The sequence below is a fragment of the Plutella xylostella genome, chromosome 17 (assembly GCF_932276165.1).
Source record: "Plutella xylostella chromosome 17, ilPluXylo3.1, whole genome shotgun sequence".
NCBI lineage: Eukaryota > Metazoa > Arthropoda > Insecta > Lepidoptera > Plutellidae > Plutella > Plutella xylostella.
Window position 1 is genome coordinate 10,076,098 of NC_063997.1, and position 26,728 is coordinate 10,102,825.

The 26,728-nt window shown below is 39.6% G+C and overlaps 1 protein-coding gene and 1 long non-coding RNA gene across 4 annotated transcripts in view; both read right to left on the bottom strand.

Annotated features, from left to right (window-relative positions):
• The window catches only part of LOC105398422 (forkhead box protein K1), a 30,321-nt gene extending 5,854 nt beyond the window's left edge, over positions 1 to 24,467 (bottom strand). The window contains exons 1-11 of one of the 3 annotated variants that reach the window (XM_048627050.1): positions 23,634 to 24,464; positions 5,413 to 5,573; positions 4,675 to 4,799; positions 4,082 to 4,198; positions 3,699 to 3,832; positions 3,169 to 3,324; positions 2,673 to 2,784; positions 2,151 to 2,247; positions 1,635 to 1,733; positions 1,221 to 1,323; positions 439 to 544 (exon numbers count right to left, since the gene is read on the bottom strand). In XM_048627050.1, the coding sequence (XP_048483007.1) occupies positions 439 to 544; positions 1,221 to 1,323; positions 1,635 to 1,733; positions 2,151 to 2,247; positions 2,673 to 2,784; positions 3,169 to 3,324; positions 3,699 to 3,832; positions 4,082 to 4,198; positions 4,675 to 4,799; positions 5,413 to 5,573; positions 23,634 to 23,998 (1,575 nt within the window). In that variant the 5' untranslated portion in view covers positions 23,999 to 24,464. Of the gene's footprint in view, positions 1 to 438; positions 545 to 1,220; positions 1,324 to 1,634; positions 1,734 to 2,150; positions 2,248 to 2,672; positions 2,785 to 3,168; positions 3,325 to 3,698; positions 3,833 to 3,947; positions 4,199 to 4,674; positions 4,800 to 5,412; positions 5,574 to 23,633 lie in introns of all 3 variants that reach the window. The other 2 variants (XM_048627051.1, XM_048627049.1) reach the window with 2 other exon arrangements.
• Positions 18,868 to 20,229, bottom strand: LOC119690640. Its single transcript, XR_007267262.1, has 2 exons — positions 19,815 to 20,229; positions 18,868 to 19,470 (listed from the first exon to the last, which is right to left on the bottom strand). It is a non-coding gene; the product is annotated as an uncharacterized LOC119690640 (long non-coding RNA).
• Positions 24,468 to 26,728: the final 2,261 nt, after the last annotated feature.

Genomic DNA, 26,728 nt, shown 5'->3' on the forward strand with positions numbered 1-26,728 from the left:
AACGGAAGTATACCTCCTTTTATTATGGCAAGTGTCACATCAATGGACTGTCAAAAATGTACGGGGCAACCCGTAAAGACACCTAACTGGCCAATCCTTTCACCGCGGTGACAAACTCTGCTCTACTCTATCTCTAGTTTTTGTCACCGTCACGATAAGAAGGGTATGGGACACATCCCTTCATGAGCACACATCACCGAAAGGTGGATACGATCCTTAAGATCGTTGTCCTCCTATTTGTGTGACGTGGAAAGCCATGTATCCACGTGAGCATACTCAGGCGAATGAGCGGCTCATTTGGACGAGCCGTTCAAGCGGAGACGCAAATCCGAGCGTGCTCAGGCGTCTCCACTTGAGCGGCTCGGCCAAATGAGCCGCTCATTCGCCTGAGCATGCTCAAGTGGATACAAGGCTTAAGAAATATGCAGATGTACTCACATGATGGTGCCGGGAGCGCTTGTGCGGCGGCTCGTCGGGCGCCTCCTCGATGACCAGCTCGCCGCCCAGCGCCTCCACCTCCGCGCCGCCGCCCAGGTAGCTGCCGCTGGAGACAACAGATTACACCATAAGCACCATGTTTTCTAAATATAAGTATTATGTAAGATTGAAGTCTGAACCACAGACAAACCAGTAAACTGGTTTTGTGGGTCATTTTGTTAACTGTTTGTATGATTTATTATGTTTAATAAATATATTGAAAATAAAAACTGAAACTGTCGCAGCTAAAAAACACTTATACGGCGGTCAACAACTATATGCTTCAGCCAAGCTGTGCCTACCTAAGATGTAAGCCCTTTTATCCATATCGCCGTCATCTCGGGACGTCACCGAGAACGAGATGAAGGTGCCGATTTAGCGATACATAGGTACATTTAAATATACGACCATGTTATCCAATGCACGGAGCGCCGTCATCCTTCATAAAATTTACGATGACATCCACGTGACAGCGTGAGGTGGACGAATTCTATCGCATGCTATGAGGTGCCAGTGTTGCTGTAAACCCTGGCACCCTAGAATGTGATGCTATATAATGTATATTTTATAGGTGATATGTTATCTACAGGTGTTGCAAAAAGGGTGTAGGTACTAAGCCGCGGTTGCTGTGCAGTTTCGGGCTTAGATATACCATGCTGCACATGTAGGTTTCGGCTTAGTATACCCTTTTTGCTACACCCTGTATATGGTATAGTTAAACGTAACTAAGATGGGGTACTCACCCGTAGTAAGGCGAGTGCTGCTGTATGATGACGTTGGAGGCGGGCACGTCCTCCTCCTTGATGGACACCAGGTTGCCGCCCGTCGCGCCCACCACGTACTTCTCTGTGGAACGAGAGGATCATGGAATGTCACTATTAAATCTAATGTTTAGAGGGTAGAAGAGGAGCAGAGAATCTGATCGTTTAGTGAGTTTATTGCACGCATGACATCAAACAGATTTCACAAACGTACAGAACAAAGGCGTCGGCATTGCAGAGAGTACTACAGTGCGAAAATGGACGTTAACCATAACCGGTCTAATTGCACTCTACTTGGTCATACAAGTACAATTTCCCACAAAACAAAACTAATGTCGGTCTTATTACGAATGTTGATGTCTTCCAGACAACCCTAACAGTAGCCTGGTTACTGACCTTCCCTCTCGCCACCGGCGCCGTTGGTGACGACGGTGATCTGGTGTCCCGCCACCACCAGCCCGCTGCCGCCCGCCACGCTGTACGGGAGGCCGTGACCTGGAACCATACCATATTAACTGTTAGTACAGTTCGGTCCAAACAAGTTGATTGTTTAGTAAAGTTCCAAACATCTTCATTGTTCCTGAAGTTGGCTGCGATTATAAAACGCACATCTGCCAAAGAACTATCCGAGGACAAAGGGTTACAACACTCCCTGAGAGATGCTTATCCAGCTGGAATTACGGGTTGATGATAAAGATAAATATAACATAATATAAACATAAACACACAGGCCTCGTTCTAATGTCCATTTGTCTACGCTAGGAAGCCAAGGTGTAGGTGTATTGCTGCTCCCATTTTTCGCAAAGATTAATCCCGAAAGAGACTTGTTTTACAAAGCATCAGACTGAAAGTCTCTCTACAGTACTAGTAGAATTATGAAACTGAGGTATAAGTGAGTAGGTGGTGAGTCACCTGGCGAGCCGGGCGCGCTCTGGCTGACGTGCGGGAACAGATACTGGTTGGCGGCCGGCTCGCGCGTGCCGTTGTTGCCGCTCAGCCGCTGCTGCTGCTGCGAATGTTAACAAATGCTTATTAGAATCAATGGTATTAGATGTAGAGAAAACTTGTAGCTCATCATCCAATGGTTTACATGGCAAGACTCATGTCGGCCACAGTCCGGATTATAGCTCCTGTTTGGCAAAATTTGATCTGTAGAACTGCCAGAAAAACAAGCTCCTGAAGTCAGCCGCCGACAAAGTGAGTGCACTTTAAGTGAAATTCCCATATGCACATGCCATATATTGCAACGCTATATTTTGACTCTGAATTTTCAATAGATCCTTTCGCTTAGCAAAAGACGCGATCATTTTCTTCAATAACTTTGAAAACGTTATTTCGCTTAGCAATGACTTAATATAATTACATCCCCCAGCATTTTCACGCTGACTAACTAAAGGCTATCAATTAACACTATAGCATTTCCCCGGTCCTTACCTGCGCCTCATGTTCCTCGGCGGTGAACAGGTCGGGCGTGGGCTCGCGCGACAGCTCCTCCGGCGTCACCAGCCCCGACACGCCCACCTGCGACGGAGACGTCGGCGCGCTCCTGAGGGGGAAAGAGATGGGTATGTTATTGTAGCGTGCGTTGTTGAAGCAGCGTTAGCGTTAGTGGAGACCGCGATGTCGACGCGCTTCCAAGGAGGAAGGAGACGTAAATATGCATGAGCGGAGATATTTTCAATACATAAAATATACCGCTTACAAGCCGAGCATATACACACTGTTAAATATACCTACTGTCATTCGAGCACTATCGCCATCTAAACAGCTGAACTTACAACCGTGGCAAACTGTAGGCCCAAAATGTTTGAGTAATGCCCCACACCATTCCTTGTCTGCCCTTCTGCACCCGGAAAGAACTTATAGCCGCTACTGAGGATACACTTAACTATAGTTTATTTTATTTAGCAACGTAGTTAGTTTTACGTACCTAGAAGACAGTCCAAACGGAGCCCTGAACTGCACGCCGCGCGGGCGCCGCGGCCGGAACGCCAGCTCGATCAGCTTGCTCTCGCTCTGCGGGTCGATGCGCCAGAAGCTGCCCTTGCCCGGCTCCTCCTGGCTGCGGGGCACTTTGATGAAGTATCTGGAAAGAGGAAATGAGGGTGTTTAGCAGAGGGTTGTGGAATTGGTTATGCTTAGAGTGGCCGCAAACATTATTTTCATCATCATAGGCCGACGCGCCATAATACGCTCACGGGCTTCCTATTCCAACCACTAATATATTAGGTATAGCTGGTTGCATGTCTAAGGTCGTCGGTCCAGTGTTCATTTACATATTTGCAGCGCGAATACTTGATTACTGTCGCAGATATTTGTGATGGGACTTCGCCAGTTATGTTTTCAAGCCCTTACTCTCATCTAATTCCGTTGTATTTGCGTGAAAGACTAACACAGATACAAGCCTCTCTCATCCTATATAAAAATAACACAATAATACAAGACATTCCAACCCCTCACCTGTTCAACGACAAATTATGACGTATCGAATTCTGCCAGCCTTTATCCGCCGTGCGATAGTACGGGTAGTTCTTCGTGATATAACTGTATATGCCGGACAGCGTCAGCTGCTTGTCAGGCGCTGACGCGACGGCCTACTTTTTTTCATTGCTGCCGTGAAATACTAACAAACATACCTACACATCGTCTACATAAACCCACCAGCCTCTCTCATCCTACAATACAATCCAAGACATTCTAAACCCTCACCTGTTCAAAGACAGATTATGACGTATCGAGTTCTGCCAGCCCTTGTCCGCCGTGCGATAGTACGGGTAGTTCTTCGTGATATAACTGTAGATCCCTGACAGTGTCAGCTGCTTGTCAGGGGCGGACGCGACGGCCTGCACGATCAGCTGCGCGTAGCTGTAGGGCGGCTTGGCGTCGTCGCGGCCCTCGCGGTGTTCGCGTGAGTCACGCACGTCTCGCGAGCTGTAGCCAGACTCGGAGGTCGATGACGCCTGGAATAATTAAAATATATGGTTAAAATAGTGTTTATTGTAAACAATATGATATAAATAAAGAAGCAGAAAATAAATATAACAAGTCTTATAGTAATGTCGTCGAGTCACAAAAGGAATGTTTACAGCTACTATCAGAGAATCTTTCAATAATTTTAAAATGTATTGTGTTGGAAGGGATGTTCTTTGTAAATAATTTAAATGTATTAAAATAATGATTGATAAGTACTTCACCGGTACTCACGGTCTATCTGCACGGACATACCTGCACAGGTAGACCTCTCCGATGGACCTTAGCGTGTACAACTGTACAACCGGTGTTACAGACAACCTTACGGTAAAAAGCAGCAGCCCATTGTACCTATCCCGTACAGTGGGCTGCAAAGAAACCTCACTCCTCTCAGTAGCAGTACCCCTCTCACTGTGGGGTCAGGTTCCTATGCAGGCCATAGGTAGTACAAGAATGTGACACATACCCCGGTCCCATTAGAGTTGGGCTGGTGTATGTACTGCGCCACCAGGCCGAGGTCCGCGTGGCGGCGCCCCGAGCCGCCCGCGCCGCGCGGCGACGTGGGGCAGCTGTTCGCCGCGCTTATTGTACCTGGAATAGAGGTGAATATTGGCTATTATAGGCTGTTCAGTTAAGTTATTGCGGATTTTTATCATCATCATGACGTAATTGTGTACTGCAGTACACATAAACACATAAAGGAGTTCCACAACGATCTGTCATTGGCCTTCCTCATCCAGCCACTACCGGCTACAAGTCGCAGGTTCAGGAGGCCGCAGGGTATCTCAGGCCATGCTTGCCTAAACGTGGTCTACACTTGACCACCCGTACAACCCAACTTAGCATCCACTCGGGCTCCTACCATCTAAGTACGTAGGGGATCTACTCTCTAGGGCCTCGGGCAGTGAAGAGTGAATACAGAATTCTACCAGCGTGCGAAGCTGGCTCCTGCTTTCGTTCTCCATAGTTATAGTCTCTACCAAGGCTAACGGCACTTTTGAGTGCAATAATAGGTGGCGCCACCTACAACTAATATTGAGTAGACCTTCCTTCAATCATTTAATGAATAAGCTATGCACCAGTGGGCGAAGGCGCCAGGCTCCTTGCATCATTCTCCATAGGTGTGGTTTCTGCCAAGCCTAATCACACTGCTACTATTTTAGATCTCCCTCATGAGTGAGTGAGTGAATGAACAGCTACACACCAGTGGGCGAAGGCGCCGGGCTGCGGCCGTCGTTCTCCATTGGTATGGTGATGCGCAGCGGCGGCAGCGGCGCGCCCCCGCCCCCCGCGCCCGCGCCGCTCTCCTCCACCAGCGACTGGAACTCCAGCCGGATATTCGTCGACGGGAAGCGGAGGGTGCATCTGGAATTTCGATGGTAAAATTATGGTACATTTTAAAAGTTAAAAAAAAACATGAATAGATTGTAAAAATACAGAGATACACAATCTGTATTTTTAAGGCGGGCTTAGTGCCAAAAAGCAATTTCTTCCAGCCAACTCTTGATTTATTAGTGGTAATTGTGTTAGACGTTATGAAACGACATAAGCTTCTGCATTCTAGGTACTGGGTATTGGGAGGTAGCAGTAGCAGTAGCGTGGCAGTCACTGGAATAACGTTTTCAAAAGGGAAGTTATTTTTTTTTCTATTGGCGTCGCTAGTTGTTCTTACAATTTCCCTTAAAACAAAAAGATCTGTTAAAGATGCGTATATTTGAGGAAAAACATGAAAATATCCACACTATCTTAATAACAAGTGAAGGCATATGGCCTGAAAACCCTAATTGACTCATAGCATGGTGCTCAAACATGCACGACCCAGTGAACCGGTATTTTGACACTGCATCAGAATGTCAATTAAAGTACAAAAATGTAATAAAAACTTGGTCTGCCAATGTGACGTGACTACGCGACATTAATGTGGAGGCACCAGGGTTGCCATGTCTCTGGATTTCTGTTTTGTTACGCTATAAATATCTACATATCATGTATTTAAAATGTTATTTTATTGGCCTAACTAAGAGGTGCCACATGTGTAAAAAATGCATAAATAATTTATATTAGAATTAACATTTTCGGAATATCAGGCTTTTGAGTATTTTGTCTAGCAGCCCTACGTATACACGACATTGGTATTTAATCGCCGTAACTGCTTCAGCTACATGCAAATTTTATGATAAAAACATAATACTACTGTAAAACTTTGGAGCCCAACGTTTCATTAGCTATAGAATATTATAGGATGTCGATGTCATTTACCTTTACAAAATCGATCAAACGTCAATACTCTGTTATACTGAGAAACTGAGGACCAATAAATATTAAATGGTATTCCAAGAAGTAATTCCATAGCTTCAGCCACAGGCAGCCGCAATGCAGTAACTTTTATGTGATCAGATTTGTGAAATCGTAAAATTTTCGTTCTCATGTTTATTAGCGGTGATCAGTAATAATAAGTAAGTAGGTATATTGCTGAATAATGAATAGCTGTTATGGTTGAGTGTTATTGAGTTCACGGACGTATCTATGGACAGCACTATGTAGGTATGACTTGCGTCTATTATTACGTACGCAGTACTTGTGTACATTTCTATGCGTCTACTATTTTTGCACCAGCAATACCTACGATATAGCGATAAAAGGCTGCCATTGCCCACTCGACAAATTACCGATGTATTTTTAACCCCCGATGAAAAAGAGGGCTGTTATGAGTTGAATTTGTCTCAAGCGTTACTCCCAAACGGCTGAACCGATTTTCGATTTGTTTTGTTTTGGGTCATATAGGTAATGTATGTTTTGAGTCATTTTATCAAAATCGGCTAACCGTTCAAGAGTTATGCGCCTTTAGTGATGAATCTCGGGGGTTTTACCGTAGTTAAGGTTGGGATTATGTCACACGAGCGCTAGCGAATTGTTCTTCCATTTTCAAGTAACATTAGCCTCCACCTCCAGCCTATTTATAAAAGTGACCTTTTGCTAAACCGAATCCACAATGCCGCTAGCCTTACTCTTACACAATTTGTGCATTTGCAGATATTTTTGTTTTAAAAGGGTGAGATCAATGTTTAAAGAGCGGAAACGAATCAGTAAAGCGTAGGGGCAGGTGGTATTTCTGTACGAGGGGTCTATAGAACAGATAGGGTTGAAAAACATGCGATAAATTATAATAAAGCAAGTTAATACTGTGGAAATTGTGGAATGCTATCAGAAATATTGACACCCGTATCATTACGTATGGTAAGACATTTCAGTCAGTAAAGTTAAGCTCTCAAGATGAAATATACTCGGACTACCCTAAAACACTAATCTAAAGGACTGGACTAAAAAAAAATCGAAAGTATAATTATGTACATGGTCATGTTTAACAATGTCTGGATAATGGCTACCTGTGGCTGTGGGATAAAAAGACATGCTGTCACTGTCTAAAACATAATTACAGAGAAGGGCCGAATGTCTTTTATACCACAGTTAGCCAATATCCGGACATAAAACTTCCTAAACCTCCAAGTGCAGAACGATCAACAAAATTGATTTTTAATATAATTTATTTGATGATGATGATATTATATTATAGTTTGTATTATTAGTATATATTAGGTATATTATAATATAATGTAGGAATAATTTGTATAGCTATTATGTATAAGTAAGTATATATCTGTGTCTCGATTAAAGTAGATAACTTCTCTCCTCTCAGCCTATCGCACTACCAACCACTTTCTCGACATCACCAAAGGTTAACTGGTAGAGAATGCTACTAGCATTAAGTTCGCCTTTGTACAATGTTTTTATGTGCAATAAAGAATTTATAATAATAAAACTTTTAAAAATAATTTGAAAAATATTAACGTTAAGTACCTATACGCAGACAGAAATAAATGAGCGCAATGAGCAGGCATTTGTTTGTTTGTATTTTTCACTGGACGTCATCGATTGATAATTACCCACTTGGCCGTGCGTCAGCTATAATATCGGCATTACCTGGAACCTGTAGTCTAAATAATGTTTGTTTACCGGTAAATACACGAGGGTCGTTAAACTGGGGTGGACTAAGTACAGGTAAATAACGGTATAAATAGGGATGATTGCTTTATGAATTACTAGATAATGCTACGCAATTAGTTTCCGATTTCTTTATTTATTTATTTCCGATGTTTCCATTTTCGAATGTTATTAATGTTAGCCGATATGAGGCCCAATCTCACTAAGACGACTTCAATAATAAAATAACATGAATGAAAACATGGCATTGATAGACGCATCTATCTACGCAATGTATTATTTAATACAGCGCACAGCGTATCAGATAATATACTGTATCACAACAAACATGACCTTTACTTGACCAAAAATAATTATTATCGTCCACCATTTTATGTTGGAACGCTCTCGCTAAATCGTTGTCGCCAAAAATATTTGTCGGGAGCTGGGACAGCCAATCAAACGCTAATATTATTGTGATTGTGAGTGCCCCACTATAGGAACTTTTATAGTTTCACGTATGTAAATGACAGGTTATTTTTGTATGTAATAAACTACATCCTATTAAGTCTGTGAATTCATTAAGTGTGTTTTTCGCTGTTGAGTGTGGACAGAAATGGAAGCATCGTGCACGATTGTGAGTAACGATGTCAGTTGTCATGTCACACTCGCTCTTTCCTTTCAAATCAATAAACAACTTGTTTACGGCAGTACTTCACCGAAGAGGGAAATTTGTTTACTCTGCATGCGGGCATTGCGCCCTGTCCTATTTACAATTCTACTCCAATATTATTATAGTACAAAATCACTTAGAACCGTCTACAGACAGGTCAACACCAACAACTGTGTCTACGCGGACGTTTGAAATTAATCATTGTAGCGCTGCGAGATAAGATTGAGAATCGTCTGGGCGCTTATAACATATTTTATCGATCGCTTTGCTACTGAAGCGAGGCGTCCTTCACCCCGTGGCCTATGAATTATGCGACTGTTTGAAAAAGTCAATTCGGATAGCGCAAATAAGCTCAGACCGGCGGCCTTCTAACTTTGGCGTGGTTTTATGCTAACCGAGTAATTTGAATGTATAAAAGACTGGTGGCTGACGTAAGGCCGGAGAGTATTCGTCGTCTGTTTAGGTTATAGCTGTTTTGTAAACACGATAGGCGAGAAAGCCGGGAAATTGGTTCCTATTCGTCATGCCAACCTCATCAGCTATTATAAAAGGCTTCATTAACTTGTATTATTTTAATTTAAGTGGTTTGGCTTCACCATTTGGAGGGTTTACGGAAATGCTGGACCGAAGACCGTTTTGTGAACTATAAGTTATCACCTTATCACTTTCCTCGATATTTTACGAATAATGATGAATCATGAGATTTATTTTAGGGATCCGCACACGGCGTCCAAGAGTCTTTTAAAAGTATGAGAACTATTGTGTAATACATTTTAGCACTGTCGAACCATCCTGTATAATGATGTACCTGTGCGGATACACACTAGTCACTAGCCCTCTGACCTAAGTTCAGGACTGGCGAGGATATATTCACAACTTATCAGCCAAGAGTGGAGATTGTGGAATATACCAGATATAGAGGATTAGGTCTAACAGTCGCTCGTACTGATGAGGGATTATATAACATTATATTCACCTGTGACCTAGGCAAAGTAAGTACCTATTTCAACCTTATCTCTCCTAGTATCCCACCCCACGTTACCAGGCCACACCCTCTTTCAGATTTTTCATTTGCGCAATCTATTCACATCTTTCTCGGACTAGGTACCTTTCATATACTTCCACGCTTTTCCAAACATCAATAGAGTAGTTTTCCTCTTTCAATGGCGGACGTCGGCGAAAGCTACACAAGATTTTCAATTTTCAGCCAGCTATTTCTGACACAGTCTTTCAGATTCAAACTCCAGAAGTAGGACTCGCTTGTCTATCCACTGGTGCAAAAAATGTGCCTTCAGGAACGCACCTCTGCCAGCATCAGAGTGACTATTAAGACGTGTCAGCCATCTTTTGAGTTTTTTACACTCACTCCAAATTACTGCTAAACGGAATAGGCTAGCTTATTAATGACACCGTCTGCAATATTGAAGTACATTTAACAGCGCACCAGAATATTACCTACAAAAAAAGTTAATATTGTGTTCAAATTTTTATGGGGTGATTTGGTGTCGGCATTTTTTTTAGTGGACCTTTTTAATTGCTCGCGAGTTATATTATCCGTCGATGTGTCCTCCACTGTACTGCACAAGAGTTGTTTTTAGCACTTGGGTCGAGGGTCGAGGATCAGAGTGACACATTTGCATGCACAAGGCTCTCGCACCATTGGCTAAGCCACCACCTTTATCTAACTACGGATCATGGGGTCACTCAGTATAGCTTTTAAAAACCATAGAACCACGCGGATTCGTGTGTACCCTCTGAAAAACAAACGAACAGGAGCTGTCATGCCATCTGTAGTTGCGTGTCAGCTCTCGTTCGTTCCTATTTCGTGAGCTATATTGACCCACCAAAGCCCGGATTTTCCACGGAAAAAACTATCGTATAAATAATGTTTTAACACTGGCTAGATGGAGGCAGTGTTTTGTTTTGCCGTGGAAAATACGGGCTTTGCTACGGATGAATGTGCCCAGTGAAGGCCGTTTCGATAGACCAATAAACTTTAATTTGTCGTCAAGGGGATTAATATATTTTTTTGTATTCCCGTACCTCTAAGTTTCTAATAATAAATTTGTATAGCTTTAGATTCGAGTGTTGTTCTATGGATTTTATACCCACGCCGCGTTACCTCCCTTATTACTAGGAACTGTGGCAGACGATGCCTTACCTGGAAATAAAGAAATGTTCTCGTTAGAAAACAAACCAACAACTCAATAGCAATATAATTAGTTATTGTTTAATAAATATTTTATTTCATACTATTAATTAAGCTATTTATGAATCTCATACTTGTTAAGGGCTGAACCGATTTTGGATACAAATTACCTACTGGTAAAATTTTGATCAAGTAACCTTTTATAGAAACTATAAAATCAACTGGTCTAATTAGAGGCGACAGACACACGTCAGAGCTGTAAGACCAGCCCCCGTATTTTGTAACTTTTTGAGAGTTAGCAACCGTTGATAATTGGTATCAACTTAGAGACTTATTAACCGAAAACACCAAATATCTTAGTGAAACAAATATGCAAGAAGCCTACCAATATATCCTTACATTCAACATAAACGTTTGTGAAATCAGATAAGTCAGTAAAAAGTTATTAATTAATAATGCTCTAAGTTGTCAGCCATTTTATACCAACCAACCCCACTCTGAGTTACATAATACGGGAGCTGATCTTATTCGCTCAGCTCATAATCGGTTACAAGAGCTGCTTTTACGTGACCAAGAAATTTCCTGAAGGACTTCGATCTCAGATAAACGAGTCTTGACAAACTCAAAACTAAGATATCGACGTTGCGTGCCAGCCGAAATCCATACCACCCAGTGTCAAGGGAAAGAGGATAGCAACAGGGCAGAGGGTGCGGGGGGGCGTGACGTCACCCGGTGAACGCCCTTTGAAGGTCAACCTTCTGTACAGAACTTACAACGAAACTCGACGATGTAAACGAGGCTAAACGTGGTCAAACTGACAAAATTCGTACAAGGAAGTCTGTCCCGCATAGACACTAGCGCCAGCGACGCGCTGCCAAAATGTTGAAACTATTTACAGTTTTTTTTTTCAACAAATGGCGACGTTTGGCGATATCGCTGATACATAAGGTTTATGAGGTCAATATACCTATCTAATTTGATTAGAACTTGAAACGAGGATACGGAATATTGTTTAGTATGTTCTAGTGCTAGTGTACCCAAATAATAAAAGGCATTTAGAGCGACATAATTATACATATATTGTTGGCGACGCCAGACGTTCTCTGATATTAAATAATATCCGCTAAGATAGAGTATAAACAATCGAAATGAGTAAACAAGATGTTTTCTTATTATGTCTGAACTCTGAAGGCTGCGCAACTTCGGTCCTTTGTTTTCGTTTAGAAGGAAAACATAGCGAGCTTTCCCCATTGAGGTAGGTAACAAATTCATAAATATTGAAGATAGCTGTTCCCGCGCGCTTCGCTTCGCCTTAAAAAGTTTTCCCGTGGGAATTTCGGGATAAAAAGTATCCTATGTTCTTTCCCAGGGTCTAGACCGTATGTATACCAAATTTCATTCAAATCCGTTCAGTAGTTTTGGCGTGAAAGAGTAACAGACAGACAGACACAGTTACTTTCGCATTTATAATATTAGTTAGGATTAGGATTTTAAAACAAACATCATCTACGCAAATATGACATAGTAAACTTCTGTCATCGTGTGTCAGTGACTCAGTATATTTCTCGATCATAAATAAGTTAGTCCGTGCCCCCCTACCACCCCTAGGCCTACATCCACGTGTAGTCTCAAGGATGGCTCCGACATAAAAATAAACTCACCCCCCTTTTGCGCCACCCCCCGTGACGCTAACTTTTACTTCGTAATAACGCTTTGGAACCGTCACAAGTACTTATTTAGACATGTTTGGCTTTCTTCACTTAATAGTCTTCTAATAATTAGTCAGTAGGTAATAGGTACGTGAATGAACTTTTTTTGGTCCCTTTTTTATTTTTACATCTATTAAAACGTTCTGGATCATCGACAATCGATTAGATTTTAATAGGTTTACGATTTAAAATAAAATTGAATAATAAGGATATTTACAAATTAACTTCAGTATATCTAAAGATCTTTGAATACAAGTAGTCTTTGTCACTTACATGTTTTAATAGTAGGTATCTATGTGAGATTAAGATATTAGTTCACACTCATAGGCAAGTCTTCGCCACCTGTGCCTTTCATATACGATAAGTTGATATCCAATAATATCGTAGAAACTATTTGCTCAGTGGTTGCCATTTGACGCGAGAAATCTCTGATATCATCTGTCATCATAAATCTAATGTAATTTTGTTAAATGTAAATTAACTGTGTGATGTGAACTACAGTGTTTTCGTGTTATACACTCTAACCGGAATATTCTAAATCAGTGCAAAAAGACTTAATTGCACACTTGTAGGCACAGAGTCCCATAGCCAATATAAACATTGTTATCAATGTATCGAACTGCTGCCGAGGCGATAAACTCCGTAATGAAGGATAAGAAACGACACCTAATATGTTTGTATTTATGGTAAATAAGTAGCTTTTGCTCGCGGGCATCGCTTTGCTTTAAGTACATTTATGTATAAGGATTATCCTGTGAAGGACTCCCGTCCTCTCAATTGTTTATCTCCCTTCCCTCCTCTCACTTCCCTCCCCTTTCCTACCCTTCTCTGCCCTCTGCTCATCTTTCCTCCCTTTGCAACTCATCACCAGATAAACAGCATCAAAATATAACTTAGATTTACATCTAGGATCAGTTAGCTATAGCCCTTTAAATAGCAACACAAAGGCGACCGGACATGGAACAAACAAACACATTAGATCAATGCCAGAGCAGATCTAGACTCACAGAGCACTAGGTCTAGAAGATAGAACATCCAAAGAGAATCGACACAACAGAGTTTAGATATAAAATGTCGGAAGCAGGATTAAAACTGTATTCTCGGTGCAATATATTTTACAAAGGAAATAAGAAATCGATGAAAGTACAGTCTCCACGTCGGAAACCACTTGTACCGCACACCTCGCATGAATGGACGGAAGACTTCCCATAAATGAAAGAAATAAAAGAATCGATAACATACCTACTTCAAAATGTTATTTGCCAATGTAATCAGAACCTTGTTTAAAGAGCAGTATGGCCTGTTGAAAAGTGAGCTTCCTTTTAAAGGGTTCGCATTAAAATATAGTTGACGTCACAATGTAAGCAAATGTAACGAAATGAGTAGATGAGTACACACCTATTTGGCAAGCTGACGTCACCCTGTCTGAGTCAGACAACGCACCACGTAGTTACAGAAAGTACTTTGATCCTTTCGATATTTTATTTAACACTTAGTCATCGTCTACCTTTGCTGACAGGCTATGTCTGAGTTAACCATACAGCCTACTTAACTATCTTTAAGACTGCATGACCAGATTCAGTTATAGTAAGTTACATACATATTTGTAGCTGTGTATACAATCACGTTGTTTTTTTATCGTGTGCAAATATTTCGCGTATTTTAAAAAATCGAGTTTCATATGCTGTTGCTCTTATTGTAGCGGCTTGATGATATATTTTTCACAACACTAGGTTATTACTGGCTCGTAAAATCGTCAGCACCTTGCCTGACAATAAAATAAACAACAGGTCTTGTTCCAAAAAGCCTGAGAAAACCCGGCCGTCGCATGCAAACGCCATGTTCCCGCAAGATTGATCGCTATCTGTTGCTACCCGCCTGTTGCCACTGCACAATCAACATTATCAACTACATCTCAAGATAAAACTTACGCTCCGACAATGCGTAAGTAGTACACAAATATATCGATACAGTCGTACAAATCTAAACCGAAATACCAATGCGGCAAAGTCCACAATCTTATCGGCCACACTCAATCAGAAGGAATGCGACGCAGTCAAACAACAACACGGAAAGATTCAACACTAGAAACAGTTGTTTTAAGAAAAATATTTCGGGAAAACACAAGTAATACGTGTTGTCTGTCGTGTGTCGGAAAAGCAAACGATGCGCAACTATTATTTACTGACAACCCGATGCTTTGATGAATATCTTGACGCCTCATCCTACGTCAGCACTTAATTGACTCACAAGCTAATAAAAAGCATGGAAACCGCAAATAAACTCTTGTTTAATTGGCTTGAATCTTTACTTTAATCAACTGTAAGTATGAGGTATCGCCTGGTTATCAATTAAGCTCTCCACTGGAGCCTCCCTATAAAGTCTGGAAGGCAGCAATCACAGCATAATGTTCATAGCAATAAATAGACCCAGTTACATGATTATCGTGGCAATAAAGGCATGTTATGGCGTCAGCGTGTCTGGGCCCGAGCACTGACCCCACCATTCGTGGGTTCACGAGGAAAAGAGAGAGGCAGAACAAACATTGCACGTACGTACCGAGACAATTCCGTAGTTCCCGCGAAACCGCATGGCAACCGAGAAATGGCTATGAATATACTCGAGGAATGTGCACGAGTGAAAGGAACAGGTCCTCCTGTATCTGATTTAAGCCCAGTCTTTATAGAAATAATACAATCTGAGATGAAAGACCTGAGAGAAACGCAATAAACTTCTTCCATTTCCGTGGGCATAACTCAGGATTTATTGGGGTAACCGCAGCGATAGCTTATTGATCGAAATAAATGCTCACGTAATGATGGCCCCATCAGACATCGAAGAGGTCTATTTGATTTGCTAACGAGTTTGGCCGTCTGGTTTTAGGAATTCGATATTTTACGAACCATCAATCGATGCGAATACTCGTAGCATTGTTTGCATAATTACTACATAGCTCGAGGGAGAACTTGATATGAAATTTAGGTAATTGAAGTATAAATACGCACTGAAGAAAACTTTTGTCTACTACCATAGATTTTTAAAAACCCTCCCTTCAGTGGCAGAAGACTTTTGCCCCAGCAGTGGGGAGTGATGGATTGTGATGATGATGATGAGAGATTTTTACCAATTCCTGCCAAAACTAATATGTTTCTTGGACTATTTATCAGACACCGTATTTATACAAAAGCGCTTCCGTTCCGCGCATCAGCAGGTTACAGACAATACACCTACCGAAGCATCCATATAAGACGAACAAAACAAATAGGTCAGTCCGTGTTATTTTGGCTCGACCGAGGCAGACAGGCGACAGTGAGGCAGTATTTTTGGCAATGCACCCAACACCAACCCACCGCTAAAAGATCCCGGATTTGCGGACACTTGCTGAACACATCCCGTTTGCAAATTGCATGCAAATTTCTAGGACAACTATAGGTATAAATTTCTTCACAATTCATAAACTCATCTTTAATACTGAAAATCTTACAGTGTCTCAGACTGTATACACTCACGGGCAATGAAAAGGTTCCACTGAAAAAAACACCAAATTACTCCTAAACGGAAAATGCTAGCTTAATTACGCCTTTTGCAATATTGAAGTACATTTAACAGAGCATCAGGATACTACTAACTGAAAATGTAAATATTTTGTTCAAATTTCCAATTAAATGTTTAAAAAAATTGGGGCCATTTGGTGTCTGCATTTTGTAAGTGGAACTGTTTCTTTGCATGTGAGTGTATTAGCTGTACATAGCTGCACTAGCTGTAGATTATTGCTGATGTAAGAAGTTAAAGTTAAGAACTGATACCATATACGATAGTAGGTTGACCTAGTATGACATAGGTAAGTAAGAATGCATCTGGCGAAATATTGGCAAAGGAGCCTGGTCCAAGTGTTCAGTACTACGGCACGACTTGATAATCGCGACTCTTTTGCGTTGCATTAGAGCTAGATATGTAATGTCAGTTTGTTCAAACACTATAAATACTATAAAGATTTCCTATCGCATTTCCTATGTATCCTATGTTTGGGTTCCTTGCTCTTGGTAAGGAGACGAATTTCTACGTTATTTAAATAACAAAAATTAGCATTATTAACCGTTGATTTAACAACGTCAGAAGTCTATTTACGTCAGTAGGCGAGTAAAGAGACACCAATGGATACCTGTGTTGAATTCAAATTAGACCGATTTATTTAAATAGAAACTACCAAACCCGACACCCCGGTAAGAATAGGCACTATGGGGCTGTGTGATTTCGTATTGTCCCAACTTCAATTAGGCACGAGTAGCTTCATCCAATTCACTAGCTGCATTTTCTTGGCTGCTTGATGTCCTTTAATAGACTCAATAGAACATCGGCATCGTGGAAACAATCACGAACGTTTATAGAACAATGGTCTTGTGCAGGTGACCTAATTGTAAAACTTTTGCACAGATTCGTTTTAAACCTATCTAGATATTTCTAGAGATATCCAGCTGGGTGTTATCTCACGTTAGATCACCTTGCTAGATCTAGGTCGAGATAAAGTGCTTTTACAATATATTATATCGTGGTTGCCGAGCAAATTCATAAACAGGCCGACCTAAGTTGACCCAGTTCAGGTAAATCTAATTTAGTCTGGTATTTGAACTTGGAGGTTCAACCTACATTGAATTCTGCAAAGTATTGTGAGTATTGCGCAAGTGAGGTACGGTATGTTTCCTTTCACATGGAACAGAAACTTTTGGTATGGAATTCGTAGCTTGGAAGTAGGTTTCTTGGTTAGGATTTCGCAGACTAAAGCCTTTAAGTAATGCTTCCTATGTATACATAACTGAGGGTTCAAAAAAAACATTTCATGTTGAAGTAATTTCGCTGAGCAACTGGAGATAGTCAGGTAAGCTTACGGACATAGCTGTAGTCTGCTAGCCATTGTCTCACCGTCTATAACTTCGTAAAGCTCCTCTAAACAGTATTTCGCTTATCCCACGCAGTACCCGAGATCACATGAGTAAATAACCAAACCAATGGTCGCGGAAGTACTAAGGAAGTGTTATATTAAGCTAGTTAAAAACTGTCGGTCGGATCTGTTATGATAATATGGCTTTTTGCTATCCAGGTCCTGTCAAGACCTGTCAAATGGAATGATGATTTCCCCAGAAAAAAAGAGCCGAATGCTTCTATTGTGTAGGATTTTAAGTTATTTTCGGCATGAAAAGATTTCAGGGACGGTATATTTCTAGTTGAATGATAAACAAACGTCAATAAAAATGGTGCTAGACAGCTATGTAAAACAGCCTTAGCATGTAGCCGCCCACGCGCGCGTTCTTTGTGCGTGATGCCGCGGAGCAAATAGACGTGCGCGTACGCAACATCTACCGCTAGTGCATCAACCTACACCTATTTACCTAGCGTACCTCTCTACTCTAGCACCAGCGGGGTTATTGTCTATCTAGTTGATAACTCTCTTCACCGTGATCTTACTGTCAAAAAGCAAATTTTGACACTATTCGTATTGTGTATGTTCGGTTGGGGTGGAATAATGACGTCATAGTTGGTATGGGCTTCAATACCCACCGGCCGCCATCTTGTTAAAATTTTGTATGCGAATATTTTATCGAAACCCGAGATTGGTATTTTGTATCGGATAGTTGGAATCATAAGTACTAATTCGGGTTGGCCAACCGTCTTGTCTTGGGCAACTAGTAAATAGTAGCTTTTAAACCATAGAGTCACCATAGAATGTAGAAAATAACGTTTTTTTTTGTAAATTGTGACGCTGAAATCTTCTTGTTCTTATGATCTTGAACTGTCTTGAACAAAATCATATTTCTTTGATGTTTGTTTTGTGAATCTTGCAAATTTTTGGTCTTCCATAATTAGTAAATAGTAAGTAATTAGTTAGAAGGAAATTATTTCAGTAGGTATTTGTTTTTTTTTTCAGTAAGTATAGGTACCTAACTGTTGTTTTAAAATTGGTTTCAGGGGACTCTGGCTATGCTCTACGGCCATGGATATTAACACCTATCCTCAATGCAGCTGTAGGATCCCCAGAAGAACACTACACTGATCTACACTGCCGTGTCAGAAATACTGTGGAGTGGTGCATTGGGGCCCTTAAAACACGCTGTAGATGTTTGCTGGCACACCGTGTGCAGTAAATGACTGTTGTGTACTACACAATATAGCAAATGCACACAATATACCAGTGACGACAACTTGCCTGCTGCTGGTAACATTCGGGTGCAGCATATTGGTAACGTGGCTTATGGTGCTGCTGATGCAGATGCAGGGCGCATGAGGGCCAACCTTGTCCAGAGGCTGTGAATTTCAAGGAACTAAAATAACCTGACTCTGATAGGCTGATTTTTGCTGTATATGTATAATTTAGTAATAAAAAACACAATTTATATTAATGGCTTTTATTTTTGATTTTAAATCACATAACTTCCTTTCACATTTTGCTTCTACCAGTCTTACTATAATCATTATTAAAATAATTTTTCTACTTTAACCTTGTTTAAGTTATGATTGCACATTGCCACTTTACATGTGAATGCCCATCAGAATTTTTGACCAGTTTTTGTAACTCCAGACCCAATTAAATATATTTCATATAATTGTAATGCTGCACTGTCCCATAGCCAACGTGCTGATTGTATGCCTAGTGGGCCGGGAGGGTACTGGCCAACAGCAAGCTCTTTATGTCTTTCAACGAACTCCAACAAAATGTCCATTTGTCGATCTGAGACTTTTCTTAAAGGCGCCATCCTGGAAATAAAATACAATATTAATGTCCTATTCAATCTTTTTTCTTGGCACATGATATGCCTCACAAAAATATTACTAACAAGCACAACCTGCACAAATGTGAAGATTATTTAATGGCTCAGTGATCAATCTACTTTTAATAACTGAGTTCCCAGTACCAAGTGTTAGATCTCAATCATCGACTTATATTACTAGCGTATCGTACTAGAAATCATTGATCTCAATGCTTTTATTAAGAACAATAAATGTTCATTTCTCACGACTTTGTAAAAATTTCCCATATTTCGTTCGTGTGTATGACTAAGTTTAAAAATTTAATAGTAATACGTTAATTATGTACTTACCTTAGATATAATGAACAATTAAAACACAGGATTCAGGTAATTATAAAAAAACACACACCAAAATCAATCTCTGTTTTGGATGGTTCCTTGTAGTTTGTTTTGACAATCATTTGACAATAGCTTCCAGTATCGCCATTTTTCTAAATAATGCGGCAAATTAAAGATTTGATAAATACAGTAGTCGTAGTTTAAAGTGAAATGAAGTTTTCATTTAGTCGGCTAACCAAATCACAGAATATTTTCACAAAAATTTTGCAACCTCTAGTGTATCGATAAATCTCATACCCACTATTCGTTTAGTGATCATGACCGAGATAGCCGATGCCAAAAGATGGTCAGAAACCCATCATAGATTTATACGGTTGGAAATCGCGAGTCCATGACACCCGAGATAGAAAATCACCCAGCAGTCCACGACGCCTAGAGCCGCGCCGCTAGTCACACCGTGATGGCTTAATTAGACGTTCGGAAACCACCGTGGGGGAAGTGTGACGAAATACAAAATTGTTTATTGTTGGTAAGGCGGCAAATAACACCAGTATGACTCAATGAAATGTGATTGTTATGACTCGGCCTCTGGCGATTTTAGAAAGCCATGAAGGTGACATTTACCTGTCGATCAGTCACTCGAAAATAACACGGGAAATTCCTCGGATGCACGCTCGAATTGGAGATGAAAACATGCAAGTTTGAAATGAATGTAGGCGCAAGTTGCGACAGTTTTGGCACAACCGGCGAGCGCCAATCAGTACCGTTTGAACTTTGTACGGAATTATTCATCTTCTATGGCCGGTTACTACACCCTATCATTGCCTACCGAGATCGTAATTTTGGTAGAATAGGTTAAAACTGGTAGCCGATTGTGAAGGCACTTTTTACAAAGAAAATTTTGGTAAACGAAACATTGAATTTGTTTTCATTTCCTTGTGTTCCTATCTATACCTACCTACATTATTCTTTGAAACTTCATTGACAATCAGTATACATAGTGCAATATACATTTTCACTCTGGACACATGCAAAATATCAATAGCATATCAGTATAATATCAGTTGCTTGAGTCTATTTTCTTTTTTTAGGCCGACTTTTTAAAATGTCTTTCACCTGTATCTCGGTTTTATTTCCGCCAGTTTATATCAATATTGCGGAATAAGTGCATAGATACATAAAAAATTGTGTACAATAAAGCAAGGATAGGCCGGTAAACGATTGTTTACCAACGTCCATATTGCGTAACTGAAAAACGCATCGCACTCAGTACTTCAGTACAACGACGGTCGGGCGCTAGGTTATGCAATGTTCGCCGTCGAGTTTACACCGCACGAACTTGTGAACGCGAGAACTTATTGTATTAAAAACAAATGAAATATTCTAATCTACATAAAATAATTTCAGTTATAAGCATCTCAGTATCGGCAGTAGGAACTAGGACATTGAATTCATGTTGGATTAAAATATGTAATGTCAAAGGTGGCGATTTTGGTGGCCCTTTGGGGAAGGTTCATATCCAGCAGTGAATTTGTGGTCAAAACATCATTATTAGATGATGAAAAGTTTTAAAAGTCATTATAAATTCAACAAGTAAATTAAATGCGAAGAATGTCTGTAGCCCTAAGCTCCACAGGGGAGTAACAGGACTATAAGTAAGTAAAGTAAGTTAATTAAATGCAATTTTTTTTTACATCCACAAAGGTGTGGTTCAAGACATTTTCATTAAATATTGTGTACAGAAGAAAATCCTCTCCTGAATTCTTTTTTTCCCTTTTGTTTGCAGTGTGTAAATGCCCTTTCACATTATCCTAACAATCATATAAACAAGTGTTAGTTACTTACACGCGACGCAACAATAACACGTGTAAAAGGCAATTTCAAACAAACTGTCATTGATTGAATTAATAGTCTGAGACAAACTACTTATAATGCAGTTGATTTAATGAGGACATTGATATGCAATGGATGGCCTACTGGCACTAGGTAGTCGCCGTAATTATACCTTTGTATTTGGAATATGGCAAAAAGATAGCATCCTCAATTTGGAAAATATATATTACTAGGGCCATTACTTAGTAGTAGACATAATAAACAAAATCTTCTCTAAAAAGATTCTTTTTTTATCTTACTGCACCTAATACTCACTAAAAGATAAGTAAAATTTGTAATATCTGTACAATAAAGAGTTAAATAAATAAAAAATCATCTTTTCATTTGTTTCTCGTTTCATGTGTATTTAAAGTGCTATGCACTTCTCATTACTAAGATCAAGTAAGTAAGAAGTAGTTCTGGTGAGTAAACAGCTAAGTTATGAGGCCTGATGCCTTAGAGTGACTCACTGTCTAGCAATTTCGCATTTCTAATAACATCATGTTAAACAGTTTCTTTCAATATCATTAGATTGGTTAGCAATCTCAAATATGTCACTAGACCACCATATTTCATTTATTTCAGCCTGAACAAAATTTCACAGCTAGACTTATTTAAAAAAAATCTGGAACTTGTAGAGTAATTACTGTAAGTAGGTAAGTACCTACATAATTATTTAACTTAGGTAATAAAATATACTAGTACATTTAAATTCTTGTATTTTAACTTCTACCATTTTATAAAATTTAATATGTTGTACATCTTACTTCAAATAAACAGTTTGGATTTAAAAAATATATCATTTATAACAGTATGTGCTTATGATGATACAGGGTTACTATTGATTTTTCAGTCATGGCCACATAGATTAAAAAGAAAACATCAAAACCTATTAGAGCCAGTAAATGAGTGTTTCTGTTTACTATTATTGTGCTAGGTGAGCAAGTTTGGTGACCTACTGAGATAGCCGCTGAAAATAGCTTGGTTATTAAGTAAATCACATGATAAACTCATATATAATTAACATGAAGGTTGAGCCATAAATAATAAGTTTGCAATTAAGATAGTAAGCTATGTAAAACTTTAGTAAAGTTTGCATCAAATTCAGTAGAGAGCCATCACCTTATACTTAGTGTTTCAATGTATTTTAAGTCTAATTTGTTATTAGGGTAATTTGGACTGGTATTAAAATGTAATGCAGTCTACCAGTAAATACATGCAGGTGCAAGTTACATGCACCAATGAATAGTTTGGAATTTATATAAAATGTTTATCATAAGTCCGTTAGTGGATAAAAGTATTGTAAGTAATACGGCACTTATAGAAACTAAGATGAGTGAACCCAGCAATACACATTATATGGCTACAATAATGAGACTAATGGACCTACCAGTCCAAGCTTAGAATGGGGGCGAAGACTATTGTATTCAAGAAAATTTTCCCCGTAAAGAATGGAATTGTAGAAAAATCTTGGATCAATACCAGCACCCACTCAATGACTTGCAAACATGGGGATATTATAACCTCATTCATTTACAAGATGTTGCATCATCCAACTTGTGTTTATGTTTTGAATGGCTTATCTACAATTTGTTTTCACACAATTTATCTTTGCTCAAGTAATATTAAATGCATTTGTTTACAATCAATCGAATAAGGAGTAGAGATACCAATAAAATGAAGAGTTGTTTCAATGTCATGGTTGTAAGATTAAAGAAAATACTCTGAAAATAGAATTTATGCACACTTGTGTCAATAGTAGAGTACCCACAATTTATGTAAACATTGAACCAATTAGAAAATTCTAAGATAACAACAGGTGGGTAGAGTAAACAAAAAAATAGTTTGTTTACAAACAATAAGCAAATGAGTGCAAGTAAACAAAGCTGCGGCGCGGGCGTCGGTCCCTTATCGACCGCGCCGCGCGCCGCCCGCGCCGCCGCCGCCGCGGACACTCACCTCTTGGGCAGCACCATCGCCGCGGCGCCCTTGCGCTGGAACACGCCGTCCACCAACACTCCATTCTTGCTGTTGCACGTCAGGTAGAACTCCGGATGATCGTAGAACAGTTCCAGGTGCCGGCGCGATATAAAACTAGAATGTCCCATGTTCACATCGACCTCCCCGCGGCTCGAGTTGCGGCCGATGACGACACGCTTCTGCCGGATGAGGTACTCGAAGTCGCGGCCGTCCAGGCGCGCGATGGCCACCGCGGCCGGCTCCTGCGCCCACTGCACCTTGGAGGGCGACGGCGGCGCCGACTTGAGCGACAGCAGCGCCCAGGCGTCGCTCTCCGAGCTGCGCGAGTACTGCGTCTGGGCCATGGCTGAGCCGCTAGCAGCGCCGGGGAGCACACGCGGGCCGCACGCCGCACATCACACGCCTAGGCCGCCAGCGCGACGCGACACCCACCCGGATGTCCGGAACCTGCCGAATCTCTGCCCGTTCTACAATTTGAGGTTACGGACGGGACGCACATGCGCAAAGTTTCGACTCGTGCGGTAAACAAGAATTATATAAACCACCACACCACCACGTGATAAAACTGTATACATATAACTAGTCCGGAACTGCGGATCGATACTATTCACAATGCCTCCGAGTTGATAGAACTAAATTATAACGTTTTAGGTGTTGCACAACAAACTTTTCGCAATAGCACCGAAATTAGATTCTAAAGTAAACACGAGGCGAGAACAAAAATAACCAAAAACGTCAGTTCAATATACGCAATTTTCTAAGTTCACTGCGCCATCTATCATCAATCAAACAACACAACAAAAAGCAAGCAACACAACGTTCCAATTTCACCTCCCTTGTTGGGATTTAGGAATAGAATGATTTTTATATTACAATATTTAAATGAAAAAAGCAAATCTATAAATGTTTCAAGCATAAATTATATCTGCTTTCATAGATTTTTACTCTCGTATCTCTACTAAATGCGAATAACTGGAACACGCCAATGAATTCTGTATTTCTTTACTGCGTGCAAAGGAATGTATATTATCGGAAAATAGGGATGTCCTCAATGATGCTATCTTCATATTTTCATTGTCTATGGACATTTTAAATGATTGAATGACTAACGAGGCTATTATTATTCTGAAGAATGACCCATATTGTTAGTACTCTGGCAAAATAAACTAGGTAGAAAATAAATAATTTGAATTAGGAAAAGTAATAATGTTATTTTTTTTATACCGCTTGATAATTGGTACTAATTTTACCATGATTTGTGTATTTTTATATTCCATTTCCGTTTTCTATTATTTTTGCTGTAAGTTGGTAACTAAAGTAAATAGTATTTATTTCCATAAAACATGTTTACAGTGGTTTCATCTGCAAATTCCGTACAAGGCGAGCCTGTATCGTGGAATTTAGATAATGTTGAACATAACACAAATAAATTTTTTAAATGAATAAAATATTATTATAATTTAAAACAATGCTAAACGTAACGTTAATACTTAATTACACTAAAATCAAAGTATTTAACTTTTCAATATTAAAAGGTGCCTGTGTTGTCTTAATAATTTTAGCCTTTTTGGTTTGCAGAGTTGTTTTGGAAAAATTGATATTGTCAAAAATAAAATTAACTAAAAAGTTTTTATATTCTGAATAATATTATTTAGTAACTGTTAATATATAAGTACCTAATATTCAACAGTTTTTGTGTCTCTTGTATTCTTGTATTATAGGAAAAAATACACTGGCCGTTATTACAAAAAAAAACTACAAAATATATAATGCATTGTGCATGTCATTGTACAACAAATCGAGTAGTGGATCGATGAATCGAACTAAAGGAATCGAACTATATCACATCTCTATATTTTTTTCCATTACGTCATTTTGAAAATCTAGATCAAAGACTACTATAGTATAATCGGAATAAGACTGTTGACTCAAGGTCAGAATCCGTATCGCAGATGAGCGCCATCTAGAAATCAAACATGGAACTAATCATACCATACTAGAGGAATTATAAAAATTTATAACAACGGCCATTTTGGCATGTCCCTCAACTTTTTTATTTATTTGCAGCCATTTCTTTCCTTATATTGGTAAAAAATGCCTTTTAACTGCAAATATAACTTATTGACTTTATTTTAAACTAAAATATATTTAAGTCCTGCTTAAACTGAATTTTTCAAAAATATTTTAATAAGTCACCACCCACCATTTTGCCCTGTCCCCGGCATAAAATGAAACTTGTAGCTCAATTTATTCAAAAAATTCTTAAGTAGCCGAACTTTTGGAGTGGTTTTTACGGAAGATCTACTAAATAATTATCGTTTGATATCATTAAAAGTGCGAATAATAGCCGTTTTATATTTTTAAATCGAAAACAATTTCGGCCCTGATTTTGATACTTCCGGAAATGTCGGTTTTGTTACCGCATTTTTTCCTATAGAAAATTTACCAAATGCTTATTTTTAGTTTTTAAAATATGGCAATACTAAGATCTTAGACATTGTCGGCTTAAAAAAAATAAAAATGCCTCCGTGGGTAGCTCAGTGAGACTGTCTTTATTACCGGTCGAACTGTGGCCAAATTTGTCGTCTGGTTTGTTACTACCGTAATCAATTATTTATTGACACATTTCTTACGATAAATTAATATAAAAAGGCATGGTTAATGCTAAACAAACTGTGGTATTTGGTTTATCACTTCTAGTAACTGAACGGCTCATATATTTTTTCAAAGGTTAGGTGGGCGTGTTTTGTTACTTCGATTTTGTTACTGAGGGTACGGTAACATATAGATGGAACGAAAAAGTAACAAAATCGACAGGTTTACATGGCGACTTAAATAACGGAAGTTGGATTGCTATGACTGTATATTTATTGTTTTTTTTGTTATAAATGTGGCTTTTCGAGCGATATAACCCAATTTAGAGTTTAACTCTATTATTAAGATGTTTAAAGTGAATTTCATGTAAAATTGGGCCCATGTTCTAAATTTATCATGTTCAAATTTTGTGCTGGTGCCATGTAAACCAAGCCCAACAATTTTGTTACCGTCCGTTTAGTAGCTGTCCCTGCATTCTG